The following is a 17594-nucleotide window of genomic DNA, read 5'->3' as shown; positions in this document are numbered from 1 at the left end:
TATCGCCCAGCTGTAGTTGTACCTCATCAGTGCCGGCTCTACCCTTTAGGAGCCCTATGCAAAATTTTAGTTGGGGCCCCCTATCCCCTACCAGTTGGAGGCTCCCTACCCATCCAGGGCCCTAAGCAACCTCTTATGTTACTCATGCCTAGAACCAGCCCTGCATCTCATATGGGAAGCAGAGGAATACTGTTCCAACTCCCTTTTGGTAAACTGCAGCTTACTCATTACATCGCAGCCAATCGGATGTTTTGTAATTGTGTATTTTTTTGTTGTAATTTTCAAACCTTTTTCTTTTCTCTTGCACATTTCATTGTTAGGATGCACCTGTTGTTCAAGATGCCTATGGCAAATATAATTTAATTTGTCTAACAAATTGATTTGATACTTCAATTTTCGTATCCCTTTAGTAGCATCAGTTGGCCAGCAGAGGGAGCCAATGGGCAAGGCAGGGATGGTTTCTCCAATAGAGAAGTGCCAAGTGACAACTTGTGCTTTCTGTGTGTGTGTGTGTGTGTGGGTGGGTGTGTCAGTTCAGCTAAGTACCAAAAAAGTCCTCCAAGAAAGTAAAACACGGATGATTTGACCTTATGGGGCCATTTCGCCAGTCCCCATGAGAAAAAAGGAATTTTAGATGGGAGTTGGATTTGGGGTGAAAGTTTAAATGGTGCTTTAGAGATCAAGAGATATGTTTTAAAAAGGGGCAGTAGGGGGTGTGCTAGTCAAAAAATTGCCACTTGTCTAAGTTTTAAGTTTGGGGATGGTTATGTTTTTGAATGGACACAGAGTTTTTTTTTAGGTTTTAGTATATATATATATATATATATATATATATATATATATATATATATATATATAGTCAAATCTGTGGCATAACATTTTAATAAAGTACATTTCCTTATATTACAAGAACAGCAATATGCGCAAGGCTGTAGCCAAGCTAGAGTGAAAGGGAAGAAAGAAATATGATAAATATAGAATACAGAGGGAGGCAGGGGGAAAGAGAGTGCATACTGAAAGACAGAAGAAGTGCAATCGGTCAAAGCGTAGCTATCATCGTGTAAATGTCCAGATGTCCGGATGTTTGTCTCATTTAAACACCCCTGGTGGCGTGAGAAAGAGGACTGAGAGATTCTGCCAAATTCAGATTACACTGAGTGGACTTTAGGGGCCAGAGAGAAGTTCGAGAGTGTTTCTTTTGTCCTATACTAGGCTAAATCTGTGTCTGGAAATCAGACCCAAGTTTCATTACTAGTCAATGTCAGCAGACTGATTATGTGCTTTTATTTTAAATGGATGGGTAACATTAATTCCTTATAATTAAACAACTAAGGCCAGTTAGAAAGTATATAGAAATTAAAAAGTATCATGCAGTTTCCATCACATTATTTTCAACATAAAGCTACATGAATTAGCTGCACTATTCATTAGAGCTTGCCTACGTTTTATCAACTATATTTGCATCATGGTATAATTTAACCTGTGACGTTGGTACCATTGTTCCATTGACTAGTATTCTTGTTAATTTACTATCAGTGAAGCAAAACCTATTTTTAGCAGTTAACATTTCAGTATTTTATCTGCTAAATAGAATGCTTAAGGCACTCAACGCAAACCTAACTGGTCCTGTAAATCATTCTGCCCAAGATTGCTGCCTTAATCATTGAAAATGTAAATCAAACAGAATATGGAGATGATTTCTAGGGATTTTGTGATTTTATTGTATGCAGATCCATTATTACATTCATAGATTTCTTTTAGCTAACAATGGCTAAATTTAGCGTTGATTGCAGTTTCCCTTGGCTCCAAATTCATTCAGATTATAAGAATACATGAACATTTGAGGCCAAATTGTTCAGATGACCAACTAACATGAAGTGAGAAAAAAACGCATAGGCAACATGTTCTGGTTTAAATGATTTTCTAAACTTAGATCAGAGAGGAAACGTTTCTGGTGTGTCTCAGATAGACAACTCTCTCACCATATCAAGAGGCAGACATGCCAGGACTTGGTTAATCCCTGAACCGACAAAGTGAAAAACTCTTATGTAGTAAAATAACTGTAATAAATTTTTTTTTAACTCAAAACCAAAGTTTGCAGGCTACACTTTATCAAAGAGGTTACAGTGAGTTCATGTTTATGCAAACCATCCACCTGTAAAATGCGATCATTAAAAATGATTGGTTATCTCTATAGTGCTACTCACAATTTTTTATTATTCAAGCAGATCAAGTATTGAAGAGGCTCCCCTCGACACCAAAAGAGTCTGTAATTGAAACCAGATCCTAGTCACTGTTGCCTAGTATCAGATTATTGAGAATAGAATATAGACCAGAAAACCAGGAGTACCTGTATGTCAACTCACTGACTACATACAAGTCAAGTCAAGTACTTTATTTGCCACGGTATTAAAAGTAATACATGCAATGCAATTATTGGTCAGAACTCTCTCACATAGGCCCGGTAGGACAGCCGACACACACGACACAGTAAAAAGAACATCAATTGAAAGTGGTTAGTGGTAGAAAAACATTGCCAGAAGTATGATGAAACACCATTCAGGTGAGCCTAGCAGAGCAGTGTGTGTAAATGTAAACAGAGGTAACAGTCCACACACCGGTTCTAAGGGCGCACCCTCAGGGTATGTGGTCCGACCATTCTGAGCTTGTGCATACATACTGAGTACACAAGAATGACTTTGTTGGATAGCACTCCATTTCAACAAGGCCACTCTATTTCCTCTCACCTTTAGGCAATAGTAATCTCTGTCGCTAAAAACCTCAGACGCCGTTGCGCATGTGCGGATCGCGTTCTGCTTTTATATGTTCCTCTGTTCTCTCTTTACAGGGTTGTCTGGTTGCATCTCGTCCACTGTAGGTTTTCTTAATTTTCTGCCGCAGGTTTTTCCCCCTCACTTCGAATAGCTAGCACACTGCTCTGATTAGATCAACGTGGTAATGTCGCCCACGTCTTCGCATCGTATTTCTTACAATCTGAGATTAAATGCCCAAAATAAAAACCCTGTGGCTATTTAAAACAAAGATTCCAAAAATAAACAACCTATAGCACATAAGGACAAATAAAGGCCATTTTGATTTCTGATGTTCTGAAACAGTTTTGCTTTTATCAGAGCGGTGTGCAAGAAACATTAACAGAGAAAGTCAGCACCAATTAAGTTAAGAAATGTTCAAAGACACAATTCAAATGAAAGACATGTCAAGACAAACTAGACACCGTTTTTTACTTAAAGTTTTTTTCTCTGGTTAGCTAGCTAAAGGTATACAAAATTCAACAAATTAAATATGTCTTTTGTTTTCCCAATTTCTGAACAAGTTTCTGAATCTTAGCTTATTCAACAAAGTCCTAGAATAGTACAGACTATATTATTTTCAGCTAATGGAAGTCATTTTAAATAATAATTATTCTCCTTTATTTTTTTATTAAACCCACTGATGGTGAGTTGCAGGTGTCTGCATTATAAAAATTACCAATTCAACCAAGTTAACTTTGAATAGTGAAAAGCACATGGACCTGTTCTGTGTCACTGTTCGTACTGTAATGGAGAAAAGAAAGATAACGAAAAATTGTCTGAGGAGAACAGACACAAGACTGTAGCCAAAAATTGACAGTCTCAAGGTTACAAGTCAATCTCCAGAAATTGTGATGTTCCATTTTCCACAGTACATAATGTTATCAAGACTTTAAAGTTCCATGTTACTGTAGCCAACTACCCTGGACATGGTTTGAAGAGTCAACTTGATGCAAGATTACACTGTGGGTCAGAATTCTAGAGACGCAACTGACCTTCAGATATAAGGTACGACAGTTTCATCTTGCACCATTCATTGCCAATTCAGTGAAAGGAAGGTGCTGAGAGAGAAAGAGAGAGAGAGCGAGAGCGAGAGAAGTAAGAAAGCCTGACTGCAATTTGCCAAAGCACACCTGAATATGCTACAATATGCCTAAAAGATAGAAGCTATCAAGGCAAAACAAACTTTCAAATGTCCAGACTGTCGGGCCTCGGGTTGGTGAGAAATCACGGCCATCCAATATTGGTTTTCGGCCTTGTCCCGGTCTTGTCCCCGGCCTTGTCCCGGCCTTGTCCCGGTCTTGTCCCGGCCTTGTCCCGGTCTTGTCCCGGTCTTGTCCCCGGCCTTGTCCCTTGCACACAGAGATTTCTCCAGATTCTCTGAATCTTTTAATGATAGAAGATTAAAAGATGAGATTCCCAAACTCTTTGCAATTATATGTTGTGAAACATTACTCTTACATTGTTGCACTATTTGTCTGCACAGTCTTTCACAGAGTGGTGAACCCCTCCCCATCATCTGAAAGACCAATCCTCTCTGGGATGCCCTTTTTATACCTAATCATGTTACTGACCTGTTGCCAATTAACCTAATTAATTGTGAGATGTTCCACCAGGTTTTTTTTCTTTTTTGCATTACCGGTTACACAACTTTTCCAGTCTTTTGTTGCCCCTGTCACAGCTTTTTTTGAATGTGTTCCTGGCAGCATTATCAAAGTGGGCATATATATTTTTTTGTAGTTTTTATTTGTATTTTACGCAGTGTTCTAACTTTTTTGGAAACCGGGTAGTATACATATATATATATATATGTATTAACTATAACAAATAAAAAAAAAAAAGTACTTTCTCATACACGTATTACAACCCACAGCTACAGATGAAGGCCTTCAACACTTTTGACCTTTCACCTCCTTTTTTTGCCTCCCTTTCCCTCCCTCTCTTTCTCCGTCGCCTAGATTCTCTGGACACCTGCTTCTGTCAAATGTGGAACATATGCACATTGCGTCAGTCTGGCCAAAGATACCATTCAGAAAGAGGGAGAAGGGTGAGTCAAGGGGGAGAGAGGTCAAGTTTGGCGCGGGACAGGGAAAGGGGGTGGGGATGATGTAACAACGTAACCGGAGCTGCGTTCGGTTCATTTTCTTTTTTTTCGTTCTGGATTGTTACATTTCTAGAAAACGGTGCTGTACTGGATTACCATCTCATAAACGGGAAGGCTTTAAATTGTGGGATCGGGGGAATGTCGGAGTGACCCTTAACAACAACATCACTCATTGCCTTAAGCCATATATCAACACACTCACCCAATTGGAGCAAACTCAAAGTTTGTTCAATAACTTGTGGTACCAATGTGTCATTCAGTGTGAATAGTTAGGAAACGTAACATTCAAAGGAACTGAATTCTCCTCACAGTTGGGATTTCACTGATTTATTCTCAAGGCAGGAATTTAAATATAGCCGAAGGCAACGCAAGATTCTAGATTTGGTACATCTTCTTTATTCTATTTATTAGGACTGCTCTTCAGCTTAAACAATCCAAGCTTCAAACATCTAACTGCCCCTACTTGGGTTGCTTTCTGTCAATACCGTTCATAGTTTTTGAACTGTACCATTTTTATATGTTTGTGTATGTGTGTCTGTGTGCCTGTCCGCCTGTCTGTCAGTCAGTCTTTCCATTAGTTTGTCCCTCAGACAAACAGTAGATTAGGTTGCCTCATCACTGGCTAAAGTCACTGCTTTCCGAGACACCCGGACAGTCAGAGTGAAGTGTGTATTCATATGTGTGTGTTTGTGTGTGTGTGTATAAGAGTGTGAGAGAGTGACAGGATGAGTGGGTTTGAAATATTACACAGCGTTAAGGGGCGTAGTCCTGACTCCTGGCCAGTGTGTTAATCTGTCCCTGGTAACTCTGCACGTGCACAGGCCCACAAACCATCCCTCTGCCTGTAAGCAGCTGAACGTTGAACAACTTCTACCCTCAAACCAACAGACAGTGGAAGAAGCTGGACAATTACTGAATGTCTACCCAGCTACAGTGGGGAGAACAAGTATTTGATACACTGCCGATTTTGCAGGTTTTCCTACATACAAAGCATGTAGAGGTCTGTAATTTTTAATAAAATGCAAATTAATTACTTAAAAATCATACAATGAGATTTTCTGGATTTTAGATTCTGTCACAAGAGTACCTATGATTAAAATTACAGACCTCTACATGCTTTGTATGTAGGAAAACCTGCAAAATCGGCAGTGTATCAAATACTTGTTCTCCCCACAGTATCTGTACCTCTTTAGTTCTGAGTCCATGCACGCACACTAGACCTTACCCACATGCTCGCATGTACAGTGCTAACACTCCAACGCTCCAACAAACACACACAGTCAAACACATTTACAACTAACATGTCCACATATGCATTCTTCTGACTCCTCACACACACAAACACATATCCGCTACTACCCCTACCCACATGTAGATCATCTAAATTCCTTTGTACTACCATACACTGACAATGTATATACACTCCCAGTGTAATGCCAAGTTCAAATCCCTATGTATATACTCTCCCTATGTAATCAGTGTGTATATATTCTTTGTGTCACTATTTTCTATATTTAAAACATGTGTAATTTACTTGAATTTTCTATTGATTTATTGGCATGACAAGAACATTTTAATGTGTTGCCAAAGCTATACAACAATACAGAATAGAATAATAACAACCACTGTAATGATGCTTATTATAACTATAGTATAATATATAGTATAGTATAATATATAGTATAGTATACTTCTCTCTCACTCACTTTCTTAAACTGAATCTTAGGAAAAGGGCTTTTAAAATTAGCTGTTTGACTGTTAGTATTCACCTGTTGTTAACATGGCATGACAAATCACAACATGTTTTTATTTAAATATCACTATGGGAAGGTCAGATGAAGGAGGATAACAGAGGAAGAGTAGGAGATAAATGAAAAAGATAAATATTGGGGAGGGGGGGGCAGAAATACAGGGAGAAAGAAAATCACAGATAACAGAGAGAAAGGGAGAGAAATTAGAGACTGTGAATACTTCACATAAACCCTAAATCACCTTCCCAACCATCCCTACTTGTTCTTTCTGACAGGCGTGTTCTTCTCTCCCCTCCCCCTCTTCTCATTTTCCGTTTTTTACTCACTCCTTTCTTCTTCTTGCAGAACTACTTACTATCCCCTCTGCCCCCCCTCCCCCCACCCCCATCAATTAAATTGACATTTAAAGGGCTGTATTGGCATAGGAAAACATGTAATCTCTTTACATTTTCGAAAGTAGCGGAAAATAAGAAGTATACAATTAAATATAGCATTACAAAAAAAAGTTTGTCAGTAAAATCTGAAATGTTCTCTTTCTCCACATGTGGCTCCTTCCCCCTCCCCCCTCCCCCTCCCCCCTCCCGTCTACACTCGCTCAGTGTGATGACATCACGAACACACGGTGTTTAACCGACCAGTAGGATTCCAGCACCGCGGTGGGGCTGACTCCAGTCTCTGTGTCCCTCACGCTCATCACTCACTCCCTCAGCAGTTCTGTCACTGATCTCTCGCCGCTCTTTCCTCCATATACACTATCACCCCACCGCTGACATGGCTGAGGCATTCGTAGGCACATGGAACCTGAAGGAGAGCAAGAACTTCGATGAGTACATGAAGGCACTGGGTTAGTAGCTGAACACGTGTATGTATGTATGTATGTGTGTGTGTGTGTGTGTGAGTGGGTGTAAAGGTAAAGGGTGGGGTGTGCTCCAGCTTGCCTGCTGGTGCGTGTGTACACTTGTGCGAAGGGTGTTGGCGTTCCGGAATACATATAAGTCGGCATATATTTGCTTTTGCATTTGTGTATCTATGTGTGCGCTTTTGCAGATTTCCATGCATCGGTGTGTCTGTGCGCGGCCGCGTGTGTGTGCGCGCGCGTGCGTGCGCTCCGGTCCGTCCCAGCGGCAGAGCCTGTGTGTTTAAATGGCTAATGCAGATGTCGATGCTAGGCGTGGGAAAAATGGGTGTGGGGGGACAAAAGCTGAATAGATGGAGAGAGGGAAAGGCGCGGAAGGAGAGGGAGAGACACAGCAACTGATAAAAGGGAGATGGCAGAGAGGGAAAGAGACAGAGCAAGAGGTTGGATGATATGTGTTGAGGGGGGGGGGGGGTCGACTCTCCCTCCCTGTTTTAATGGGGGAGGGGTAAATGCCCCCTCTGTGTGAAAGCCCCCCCCCACCCCCCACAACACGCACAAGGGTAAAATTCTCTGAAAGGACGCCCCTTGTCTGAGGCCAGTGTTGTGAGGAGGGGTTGAATATTAACTATAGTTTGCGCGTGACCCTTTTCAGATGACCACAGGGCTATTAGCTTCGACCTGCCTGGTCCGGTCACCATAGTAATGATCCCAACCCTCGAACCAGCTCTCCCACAGCTCTTACACAGGCAGGCGACCCAAACTGGCCGTTTGTAGAATGGATCCCATGTGTGTGTCACTTTTAGCCTTGGGAGGTACATGCAGCAGCTAGAGAAACGAGGCTCTGGTTCTGGGAGGACTGTACATTGCTCTCGGCATCAGGCTAACGTCTGATGGGTCCTGGCATCATGTGACATACTAAAGGTTTAAATGGTACACACCAAGTGAAGATAAGGCAGTGTGTGTGTGTGTGTGTGTGTGTGTGTGTGTGTGTGTGTGTACGTACGTGGCTTAGATCCTGTGGAAGCATTCTGATCAGCAGTTAGTTTGAACAAACAGAAAAAAATCTATGAGGACAGGGGCTGTCTGGTCTAACAACTGGTCCCAGTGCAGTTTTACCTGCCCTTTTTGACCTTCAGTCACATAGTCACAAGGGGTTTTTATTAACTTCAACGGTCCGTTACATGTCGTTAACAGCAGAAATTGCTTTTGGTTGTGTGGGTGTTTGCATTGCCTGCCGTCTCCCTTAGAAAATAGTTATTACAGTGAGGGCGTGGCAGAACTGTCAGCAGAAGTAGTAACGTTATCAAGATGACGCCTCGAGTGGATTTATACTATCTTAATTACATACAGTAGATACTAAGTGCGCTATAATAAGAGAATGCCAGTTAGAAACTGAGCAGGCAGGCTTCAGTACCGTTTTATCCCCGAATCCGAATTCCTGACGGGTCATGTGTTTCTGATGGACAGGTGTGGGCTTTGCGACGCGCCAGGTCGGCAGTATGACCAAGCCCACTACGATCATCGAGGTGGCCGGGGACACGGTGACCCTAAAGACACAGAGCACTTTCAAGAACACAGAGATCAACTTCAAACTGGGACAGGAGTTCGATGAAACCACCGCAGATGACAGGAAGGTCAAGGTAAGAGGTCAGGGTTGAGGGCCTGCGTTCACAAAGAATATGAGTGATAATATAAAGCTCAGTCTATCCTCTTGAAATCCTATATTGATAAAGAGGATACGGACAGGAAGTAATTGATCCTAGAGCGAATGTATTTTCCACCACTGTTATGTTAGCCGTCACACATAATGTGCAGAAACGCGTCAGTCAGTGGTGACAGGGAACTGCACCCGCAGGACTTCAAGAATTGCGTTGTGCAAGATGACACTGTGTTGTTCTGACAAATAAACCGTGAAACTTGAAATCAAAAGGCACCAGATGTTTTTCACTTAAACGTGTCCGTTTGCTACTTTCAGGGGGTTGTAGAAATGACAGTTGATACCGAGGAAGGAATTAACACCCTCTGCGATACCAAGTGATTTCTAGAATAAAATACGTGGGTTGGAGAAGCCAAACTTATTTGCTTGAATCTAGGTTTGGCCTTCGGGTTTTGAGAAAGTTAGCTACTCGGGACATGTTGTTTTACAACTACCACTGACTTGTGAAACACCAATCCACAGTCTGGCACGTCGAGTCGGCGTTGCAAGAATTCCTTAGAATATTGCAATGTTGTGGCCCAGAACTTTGAAACCTTTGTAGTTTGCCCTATCAGGGCATTCAGAGAGCAAATTATTTTGAACAGTCCTACTACCAAAAGGAGGCCTTCCACTGCTGTGTGGGTCAATTGGGTTTGACTGGGTCAGAGAGAAGTGCTGGAGAATGATGAGTTGTAGCTGACAGGCAGCAGATGTTACATGGATCAGAGATCGAGAGGGGGAGATGGGGAGAGGGGGAGATGGAGAGAGCTTATGAGAGACACACTGAGCATGTTCAGGGTGAAATAGAGAACAGAGAGAAACACTGTCTCATTGTTGAGCAATGGCTACTCGTGATAGGGTGAGTTTCCGCGCATGTTCGCGAAAGGTGCCTGTGAGACCAGTTACCTTAAGTCTTGGCAGGCAATCACACACATCCTCTAGTATAGTTGAACTTCATGTAAAGTGCAGTCGAATCCCTTCTTGATCAGTTATCACACGTTCACAGCCGCCTGAAATCCACTGACACTATGCATTTATTAGCAGTAGATTGTATAACCTTACCCCCCCCCTCCAGTTGTCCTCGATGGTGTTCCTAACGTCTCTCCCTCGCTCTCTCGTTCTCTCCGTAGTCCACAGTAACGGTAGATGGTAACAAGATGATTCATGTGCAGAAGTGGGACGACAAAGAGACAACTCTGGTCCGTGAAGTCAACGGCAATGCCCTCGAACTGGTCAGTACTAAGCGGTTTGTACGTCTATTCTATTAACAAACCTTCACGTGTAAGAGCGTGTGTGTAGCTGACTGTCCTTTCTTCTCCACAGACACTGACACTTGGTGACGTCGTCTGCACACGCTCCTACACCAAGGCTGAGTAGCAACGTCCCTGGGAAACCTCCACTACTGTTTGCAAACCCCGCCGACCCCACTCACCCTTAACCGCCACTCCCACTGTGACGACCTCTAACCCCGGTCTGACCTCTTCCCCTGACCCCCTCTTGTGTTGTCTTGTACTTCTCATTGTAGTGCTTCTCCTCTGTATGAATCACTGAATAAATTCCACCGAAGTCATTTTTTTTTCTCCTCTAAAACTGTCTTCAGCTGTTCTCTGTCAACTCATAAATACCATTATTACACCAGTTACTGCACCTGCATAGAAAGCGTTCATTTCTTTGAACCACAGGGAATTTGCTACCAAATAGAGCTACCAAATAGCTACCAAATAGAGCTATGGCCATATAGCGCAAACCCCCACAATGCCGTACTGCTGTTATAAACTGTTTCCCGACACAATTAGAACGGTAAAAGGGACATCATAGCCAGGGCTATAAGCTTTTCAGCATTCAAGCCACCTAGTACATCCTCCTGGCAACTGCCTCGGCTGACTTCAACACTCCCAGAATCAGTATCGAAAATATGAATACAAAAGGAAAGTATTCATTTCGAACAAAAATAATTGGGAGTGACTGGTTCCATTCTCAGCACTTGCGAGTTTGACCCGTTTTCGAATAATATTTTAGACTAGGGGGTCGCTGTGGGGATAGCAGCACGTCTCCTTAAGACATATCAGAGTGGCTCTATATGCCACTGTCAGTTTCAGAGAAGGCTGTTGTTGAGGTAGTGTTTGTGTGTAGCCAGGGATTATCAGTGTTGCCACAACACAAAGTAAATTTGAATTAGTGGCCATGTGTGTAGTTCTTGGCAGGGAAGTTGAAGTTGTAGAACTATCATAGTGGAAAAACAACGTCCAGTTTCCGTCTCATCTAGGTTTACAGAGCATCATGTGAGGATGAATATAGGCCAGTCTCGGTTAATGTGTTTTTAACTTTAAAAATGTCCCCAACTGTGGTTAACTCAGAAACACTTGACTAAGGTGGACTTTTTTGCCTGTCCACATTTTTTAAAATGCATTTCTTTGAATTAAGTGTATGGAGTAAGCAAAATTCTAACCCAAGTCAGGTTTGGGTTAGAATTAGGGTTAGTCAATTAGGGGTTAGGCATTATGGCAAAGGTAATTTTAGGCATACATGTTATGTTGAGGTTAGGGTTGGGTTTAGGATTAGTAAAAGTTGGAATTTCTTATGGGCAGTCAACTTCGGTGTCCCAATTTAGATACCTGAGTAAATGTGTCTGTATGTCTGGGTGAGCGAATGCTACCATTGGCTCCTCCTTGGTGAAAGAGAGTTGTGGTTGGTGCCTGGCTGCCTACGTAAGTGTGTTTCGGGCATCGAGTGTGTGTATGCACTAGTGTTGGCATCTGTTAGTGTTCTAATTTGGGCACATTCCCAGCCTGTGTAGATTGGTGTCATGAGTTCCAGATACGCTGCCTACTAGAGCAGGGTGACAAGCAGGGCTTGATTTTTGAATCATGGGGAACCAAAAGTGTGTCCCAGTCCCAGATTGACCCCCACACATAATACACTTGATCTAAGAGAGTGGCTGACTGGTAATGTGGGGGATCGGAGGGCAGGGTGGAGCCATTACCAGATTGCTTGATCCTGTCAAAACCCTCTTAGATCTCCACTATAACCTAGGGTTTATGGGTCAATTTGGGATTGGTGTGTGGGGTGGGACATACTCTGTTTAAAAATTAACATTGCTTTGCATGCGCACCATTGCATTTGAACAGTGGCATTGAGAAGAAGAAAAAAAGAGGAAAAAATGTGATATGAATTTGATTAGTCGTATAGGCATTCAACATATATCAGGTGAATAAAGCCAAATGAAATAACTGATAAGTGATGAGATGCAAGAGATGTCTTTTTCTAATATCGTCACACCTGCTGGTGACTAAGTTAGGATAAATCATGAGCTGATTACTTGGTACAATGGAGATTCATTTAATGTCTAAAGAAGCTTCGTGAATATTTGTACCGATAGGAGTAAAAAGTAACATGGCTTCACTATCAGCACATAGAAGCTATTTTTATTATCTCATTGAGGATGCGGCCAGATTTCCCAAAAGTAATCAAAGTTCCTCTTGCAAAACTTTGCAGGACTGTGCGACCGAGTTGTTTGCCAAAGCCATTAGGCCGACTAAAGTAACACTTGAAAACCACCTCTCCATGGATTCAAACTTGCAATCATAAGAGTGAAAGTGTAATTCCAAACAACTTTAAATGTGCTCACCACTGCCCCTTGTTGCCGGTCTTAACCCTAACATAACATAACAGATGTTATTAATTCAGCTGTCAAAGATTTTCTATCTTTCTTTTCAGTATTGTGCTCACACCCACTTCCACCTCGTTGGTTCGGGACATGAAACCCCCACTTATTTATCCCATAGACATTTAGATGATCTTGCCATTCTTTTTAATTAATAATAAATGCAAAAATAAAATCAGTTTTATATATTTTTAAGTCACTGCCCCCGGTACAACTTTTCCATCCTCGCCAGGAGTTTATAGTGGCTATATGGACTCGTGGTAGGTTGGGAACCTGTAAGATCAATAGTGGTAGGCCAGGAGACTAGCTCTCCTCAAGCATGTATGGGGTGAAGAATATTTCCTGGTTGAACAAGCAGTGCTAAGAAGCAGAGGTGCTTGGAAAGACGTGCATCACAGAACACGTCCTGATATGTGGTGGTTGTATTGAGGCAATACCATAAACAATAACTGACATTCCAAAATTAGGAGGGGAAAGAAAAAAAATGTATAAGTCAATATTATTTTCTCCTTATCAAGTTTTTAATCCCCGGTTCAACACAGATTTTTTTTCTTGATGTATTCAATGTTTAGAAGCAAGCAATATAGTCCAAATGTCTGCAGGATGAATTAATAGATTTACTTCACAACCCAGAATCTCAGTAAAGGGGACAGTGTGTGCAACCTCTATTGCTGAGTCATTCTAACAGTAAGGTTGAATTGGTCAAAGGGTGATGAAAAAAGCTTATCCAAGACCTGTGCTGCCAGAGACAGTTCATGAACCAAGACAGCACACACTGCCAGCCTTGTTTTTCTATTTATCAAACATTTCTGGCATTTGTTTCCTACCTGATAACTAATCAGTCACCTGAAGAAAAACTGAGTGGCTATGGTTAAAATCAGGGGCAATCAAATATTACCCTTTGAGGTCCAGAGCCTGCTGGTTTTCTCTTCTACCTCATCATTAAATGAACCCACCTGGTGTCCCTTGTCAAAATAAGTCCCTGATTAAAAGGTTGCAATGAAAGAATTGAATGGATCTGGCTTTGATGTCCAGGTTTGAATACCAATAGTTTAAATGACAGATTTCTGTGTTTTATTTGGGTTACTTTGTACATGGCTGCTGCCACTCCCAGAGTCGTGATGGACTGTTTCTAGTTTGTCACTGGTATCGCCTACCAACTCCATGTCGTACATCCCAGGTTCCCAGTGCAGGGGGAATGGTACATGCAGCTATTTACAATCACAGAAAATACATTAAACGTGTTTTTATAAACTTTGTCAGGTATTACAAAAATAAGCACTGAACAATCAGGCAGTGTAGCCATTTCATGGTCCTTCTTAGCTGCTGAATTACACGCAGATATTTGCTCTCCCCACGCTGTCAGCATACTATAGCTATGGAACAGAGTGATAGAGAATGTATTTGCCTAGGACATTTGGCTGGCCAAAAGGTGAAAGAGAGTAAAAAACTTGAAGGGGGACATGGACAGCAGCCATATTTGGAAAACAAATGTTTGATTAAATTATTGGTTTAGCCAATCATGGCCTGGATCCTTATCCCTGACAAAACTTTTTGGAAGGAGTGGGGCATGAGCTTAGACTCTGTATCCGTGGCCACGGCTGACAGAAAAAATACAGCAGCATTTCAGTCTTCCAGGGAACAGAGATGCACTAGTGTAAAATGAGCCGTTCAGGGCTGCTGACGTACTGCACCCACCAATCAGGTTTCTGCAGCTCAGCATTCATTAAACAGTAAGTTAATAAGGGACCACGGACAACAGAGTTTTGTCCATCAAAGTCTATGCTGTGCATGTACATGCGTTTACAGTGTCGTTTGTGTGTGTTCACAGTATAACCGTGTGTGTGTGTGTGTTGTAATGTGTGCATATCCATCACAACAGTCTCAGCTGTGTTTGTGAGATTTGTGTTTCTTGTGTTTCTTCTTCTTCCTGTCTTCTTTGTCATCATGGCGCCCTCTCTTGGCCTTGCTTGGTCCACTGCTGCCAGAGCTCTCGCTGTCAGACTCCTTCCTCTCCCTCTTTCTCTTTTTCTTCACCTTCTTCTCCTGTGGAACAGGTGAAAGACAAGATGGGAGAGAGTCAATCAAGAGTAGATCTCACAGATACAATAGGGTGTCAAGACTGATACATTACTAAGGGTGTAGTGATATTTTCTTCAGGTGGGCGACTAAGAAAAATATATATTGTACTGACAAATGTAGGCTATCGTTGCAATGTCTGCCAACGCCCACAACAGCCTACTGTCTCAAGATGTCACGTTTCTATTTGAAATACCATCAAACATCATAAACAAATAGACTCATTTCTAGCCTTCAGTTTACTCTTAGTCAGTCACCTTAGTTCTGGATGTGCAACAGTTCATACCTCACACACTTAACCAAGCTGTGTTTTCTGAAAATGAAAACATAGGAGACAGGCTTCTCCACTATATCCATCAAACATTCAAATATCAAAATGTTATGTGAGCGAGTGAAAGAAAATGTTTATTAGTGGAAACCAGAAGAGAGTAGAGGAAGCCACTGTAAGAGACCTCTCCCACACATCTATCAACCCTCACCATACAGATATGAATCAAACACTGTTTCACTCTGTGGTTTTTACCTTTTTCTCTTTTTTCTCCTTCTTCTTCTTCTTGTGCGGGTCCTGTGGAGGATGGGTTTTGCGGACTGCTATTGGGATGAGGTTAGGGTTAATAGGCTCTTTCTGTAGCTGCGGCTCATCGCTGCCCTCCTCAGGTATCAGCTCGTACTGCAGCCCCGGAGCCGAGAAACAGTCTTTAGTAAAGTGTCCTGAGACAGAGGAACATAATACCCTTCATCAGCCACCTGAGGCAGCTTGGCAACAAATACATGCATGTGAACCAGCCATCAGCGTGCTGCTAACATTAAAGGGTGGACAGTCAACTTACATTTTGTTGCATTTCAGACGAAATAAATGTGTCACCGTCCAAATAATTTGGACCTCACTTTAAATCCACAGTGCCATCCGTGACATACCAAGCCACAGTGGAGTGTTACACGGGCGTTCGGGCCAACACATCACTTAGGTGTTCACGGCCTTAGTGTTAGTAGAATCCAGTGGTGGTCATGCTGTGGTCACCATGGTGTTGTTGAGAGACTGAGGCCATACCTTTGCAGCCACACTTCTTGCAGGTGGTGTTCAGTACAGCCTCTAGCGTGATCCTTCGTCCCGTGCCATCTTTGAACTTTCTACGCCTCCGCTCGTCCTGCCTGCACACAAACAGACCCCCCGTGAACGTGGCTGGTAAAAGACCACGGCGGTGTCAGTTCACATCACAAATACATACTCCGCCATGACATTGTTGGGGTCCAGGTCTTTTCCAGTTCCCTGATTGACAGCTTTCATTGAGAAGGACAGCTTCACCTTGTCATCACGCATCTGAGGAAGAGAGCAAGTAAACAGAGCGGGAGAGGTCATGTCCTGAATCACTGGTACATTAGAGAGAGGTGGAATCTGTTGGTGTGTCCTACCTCTCTCCCGATGACCTTGATCCACACCTGCTCCCCCACGTCAACTACCTCAGAGACATTCTCAACCCTGCAGGCCGACAACTCACTGATATGGACCAAACCTGAGAGAGAAATCAAAGGTCAAGTGTGGAAAGGGAGAAAAAGGAACAGTAGTTAATAAACAGATTTAAAACATACACACAGAGATATTATGAACAAAAAAGAAAACATTAAACAGATCATCCTTGAAGAGATAATTTCAAAGACGTTAAATCCTACCCTGCTTCCTGTAGCCAGGAATCTTGACAAAGGCTCCATAAGTCTGGACAGAAGCCACCTCTCCCTTCACTATGCTGTACATAGCTGGCAGGCCATCAAGTCCTGCAGGCTCCTGTTGGTCATGGTCAAAGTCTGCCATGATGATAGCCCCTCAAAATTAAACTCCCTGCAAACACAGAGAAGGAAACTATGTTAGCAGATAAGGAATACACCCTAGCTATGCATTTGGCCACTTCGTTGGGCATTTGTTAACCTGTCCGCAATCTGCAATCCTTGTATCTGATTGATTGAATTTGATATATGTAACTGATCTTGCGATTTTACCTGTCCAATCTTGTTACGTTACTACAGTGGAAATGATTGTTTTTAGGAAAGGTTTTTTGCATGAGGATGAATTGGGGGTCTATGGGTTCTACGGGTCTACCACAATTATGTAAATTAAACAGCCCAAGTAACTTTGCAACCAACGCGCATGTCCAAATAAACAATATGATAATGTTGTGAGGTGCGTACATACAAACTCAACATGTTAAATATAGAACACAAAAGTCGTTTTACCTTTTCCGTTGATAATTGTCAAACTAGTCTTCGGCTGCAGTTTTGAAACAGTCTCTTCTCTTGCTAGTTAGTTTGATACCCTTGAGTCGAATATTTTGAGAGGAAGCTAATCGCCTTTGCTATGCTTAGCTAGTTGCGTTAGCGTTGCTAGCTTGCTGTTACTTAGACAAGGGCCAAATACCACTACAAAAACTAACTTTTCATAAATATACACGTCTACATTAATTATTAAACCGCATTTACACAAATGTATAAACCTTTTCATACATCAAAGCCATCTTATAATTATTTTCGATACGAGTATTTAACTTGCTAGACTAGAAATCTTTTTCTTCCGGTTCACAGTCAATGGTCAACAACTACGTCAACCAATCAGCGTAAACAGCAGAGCAGCGAACAAAT

At 42.1% G+C, this 17594-nt stretch overlaps 2 protein-coding genes across 2 annotated transcripts; one reads left to right on the top strand and one right to left on the bottom strand.

Annotated features, from left to right (window-relative positions):
- The first annotated feature begins 7343 nt into the window (after positions 1-7343).
- fabp3 (fatty acid binding protein 3, muscle and heart) lies at positions 7344-10791 on the top strand. The gene is made up of 4 exons (XM_010873275.4): positions 7344-7509; positions 8992-9164; positions 10351-10452; positions 10544-10791. The coding sequence occupies exons 1-4, from the start codon at positions 7437-7439 to the stop codon at positions 10595-10597; spliced, it is 402 nt and encodes a 133-aa protein (XP_010871577.1). The 5' UTR covers positions 7344-7436; the 3' UTR covers positions 10598-10791.
- Positions 10792-13383: 2592 nt separating this feature from the next.
- zcchc17 (zinc finger, CCHC domain containing 17) lies at positions 13384-17532 on the bottom strand. Its single transcript, XM_010873274.5, has 7 exons — positions 17193-17532; positions 16635-16800; positions 16377-16477; positions 16193-16284; positions 16015-16115; positions 15487-15674; positions 13384-14930 (listed from the first exon to the last, which is right to left on the bottom strand). Exons 2-7 carry the CDS (start codon positions 16771-16773, stop codon positions 14769-14771), a joined length of 783 nt encoding a protein of 260 aa, XP_010871576.1. The 5' UTR covers positions 16774-16800; positions 17193-17532; the 3' UTR covers positions 13384-14768.
- Positions 17533-17594: the final 62 nt, after the last annotated feature.

The sequence above is a fragment of the Esox lucius genome, chromosome 10 (assembly GCF_011004845.1).
Source record: "Esox lucius isolate fEsoLuc1 chromosome 10, fEsoLuc1.pri, whole genome shotgun sequence".
Classification (NCBI taxonomy): domain Eukaryota; kingdom Metazoa; phylum Chordata; class Actinopteri; order Esociformes; family Esocidae; genus Esox; species Esox lucius.
The sequence above is the reverse complement of the archived record's forward strand: the minus strand, read 5'-3'. Positions and strand labels throughout refer to the sequence as shown.